Genomic DNA, 2,803 nt, shown 5'->3' on the forward strand with positions numbered 1-2,803 from the left:
TGATTAAATGGTAATTACTGCCTTATTACCATGTAATTACAAGGTAACAAAGATGTGATTAAATGGTAATTACTGCCTTATTACCATGTAATTACAAGGTAACAAAGATGTGATTAAATGGTAATTACTGCCTTATTACCATGTAATTACAAGGTAATAAAGATTTGATTAAATGTAATTACTGCCTTATTACCATGTAATTACAAGGTAATAAAGATGTGATTAAATGGTAATTACTGCCTTATTACCATGTAATTACAAGTAACAAAGATGTGATTAAATGTAATTACTGCCTTATTACCATGTAATTACAAGGTAACAAAGATGTGATTAAATGGTAATTACTGCCTTATTACCATGTAATTACAAGGTAACAAAGATTTGATTAAATGGTAATTACTGCCTTATTACCATGTAATTACAAGTAATAAAGATGTGATTAAATGTAATTACTGCCTTATTACTATGTAATTACAAGGTAATAAAGATGTAATTAAATGTAATTAATGCCTTATTACCATGTAATTACCATGTAATTACATGGTAATTAGGGTACAATTTTACAATGTAGTTGTCTGCAGTAATGTAGCACTTACCTGGTAATGTATTACAATTTGCTATGTAACACCTAAATAAGTAGTAGATAATTTGGACAGTTTTAAAGTTATATTTTATTGTAATTAACCACTAACCCCAACATTTAGTTGCATTTTTTTGGTTTTAAATATAGTGTTGAGTTACTTAGTAATTTGATTGTAGTTACCCAATAAAGGTAGTTTTACTAACAGTAGTTTTTCTTTTGTACCCTTATTACCATGTAATTACATGGTAATAAGGGTACTGTAAAAGAAAGTGTTACCACGTTCTGGACAACCTATGAAGTGTTTGTTCAGCTCTAGAGATGTCTAAGTTTATAAATCTTCTGAAGCTTCATTTGGACGTAAACAYACTGTAAAGCTAACAATTAGCTCACATGTCTGTATAACTGGACGTAGCCTGTTAGCTCGTACAGCTAGCTCCACAGCTCCAGAGGCACATCACTGTGAGTCACACAATCATTGTGGTGTTTGTGTTTGTGGTGTTTCCCTCAGAGCTCACACCTGCTTCAACAGACTGGACCTGCCCCCCTACCAGTCCTTCTCCATGCTTTATGAGAAGATGCTGACCGCTGTGGAGGAGACCAGCACCTTCGGACTGGAGTGAACCTCAGCCGGACCCTGGGAGTCCTGCTGCGTCTGGACCGGTTTCATTAAGTATAGCACCCCCCACTTCCTCATTAAACCCAGAGTCTCAGCTCTGCCACGCCCTCCCTCTGGATCTGATCCTGTTTGGACCCAGACCTGCACTGCCTTCAGGATCACGTCTGACCAATCACAGACCGTTTTTATAAGAACAATAATTWAAAAARAGCTTTTATAAAACAGCTGGATGARTTTGTTGATGTGAAAAAGGTGCATGGACCTGGAGGAGAACCAGAAACACCTCCCCCTGGTGGACCACCCTCAGGGTTCCCTCGCTGAACGGCCACTGATGGTGCTGGGTGGGATTCTCGGCAGCCATCTTGTAAAGAGCTACACGTCTCACTCATCGCTACAKGTAGCTCCTCACAACATGGCGGCACGGCTTCTGGCCTGGTTGGAAGCCCCGCCCCCAGTGGCCCACCTCAGTAGCTGCACCTGTCTGTGGGGGAGGGGCTTATAAAGGAGTGATTTTAGAGTCCGCCTCTTTTCTACCAGATGTTGTATTTTCCTCCACAGGAAGTGGTTTTTAACCACCTGACTCACTTTGTGGTTTTCTATCAAATCAGCGACATCRGGTTTGTTTCGTCGTGGTTCTACGAGCACTGGGTCCAAACGTTGAGAGGCTGAGTACCAAACAACACAGAGATGAAGAAAAACAGCTGAAACAGCCGAATATACACTTCTCATTTGAACCTTTGTGAAGAGGAGAGTTATTATCAGCTCAGCCTGCCTCTCTCATGGTGTAGGGGTGCATTAGTGCCTCTAGCAGCAGGGTTGCCAGATAAGGAACTAGCRCTGTAGTCTCTCTGTAGTCAGAACTGGGTTTGGCACAGAACTCAACTTTTGGAGCCAMTAAGTGTTTGATAAATCTTCGGCTGTTTGCAGCTAAAAAAAAATGCATGAAAACATTAATTTTCCATCTTATAATCCTTAAGTTTCACAGAAATGTTTCACTTTTCACTGTCTGTCACGATTGTACCGAGTATTTATTAAATCTGGTTCTGGTGGACCGGGACCGGGACCAGGACCAGGACCAGGACTAGGACCAGGACCAACCAAAGACAGAACCCACTGCCATGAAGACCTGATGAGGTCTTTAATCCCACCATCAGATAACCGGACTGATCTGTCTGAGCAGAACCTACCAAAGTTCAGAACCAGAACCAGACTTTACACGTGAATGTTCAACAAATAAACTCATCTCTGTACACAACTTCGGCTGTGGCCTCTTTTATCGGCTGCTGATAGAAGCTGGAGCTCTGCTGAAAGGAGCAGAACTCGAGCTCAGAACCAAAGAGAAATATTTAGATAAATGTAGAAAAACAAGCTAAAAGTAGMAAAAGACTTGAACAGACTTAGACAAAGGCTTAAATAGAAAAAGCTGAATGTTAGCTAGAAACAAACAAAACAAGCTAACAGAAGTTAAACAAAAGCTAAAGGTAGTAAAACTTAGTAAACGACCAGATAAAAGTAACAAAATGGTTCTGAAAACAGCAGCTACAAGCTAAAAACTGTAAAATAAAATCTAAATGCTAAAATTTGTGGACCGATTGAAATAATAT

General features: G+C 39.8%; 1 protein-coding gene across 1 annotated transcript in view; it reads left to right on the forward strand.

The window, feature by feature from the left end:
- Positions 1–2,454, forward strand: part of LOC106534514 (E3 ubiquitin-protein ligase HECW2) — a gene marked incomplete at its 5' end in the record, with an annotated part of 18,076 nt that extends 15,622 nt beyond the window's left edge. Inside the window, 1 exon segment of the mRNA XM_014031169.1 lies at positions 1,092–2,454. Within this exon segment, the coding sequence (XP_013886623.1) occupies positions 1,092–1,203 (112 nt within the window).
- Positions 2,455–2,803: the final 349 nt, after the last annotated feature.

Source organism: Austrofundulus limnaeus, unplaced genomic scaffold, assembly GCF_001266775.1.
Source record: "Austrofundulus limnaeus strain Quisiro unplaced genomic scaffold, Austrofundulus_limnaeus-1.0 Scaffold1195, whole genome shotgun sequence".
Classification (NCBI taxonomy): Eukaryota; Metazoa; Chordata; class Actinopteri; order Cyprinodontiformes; family Rivulidae; genus Austrofundulus; species Austrofundulus limnaeus.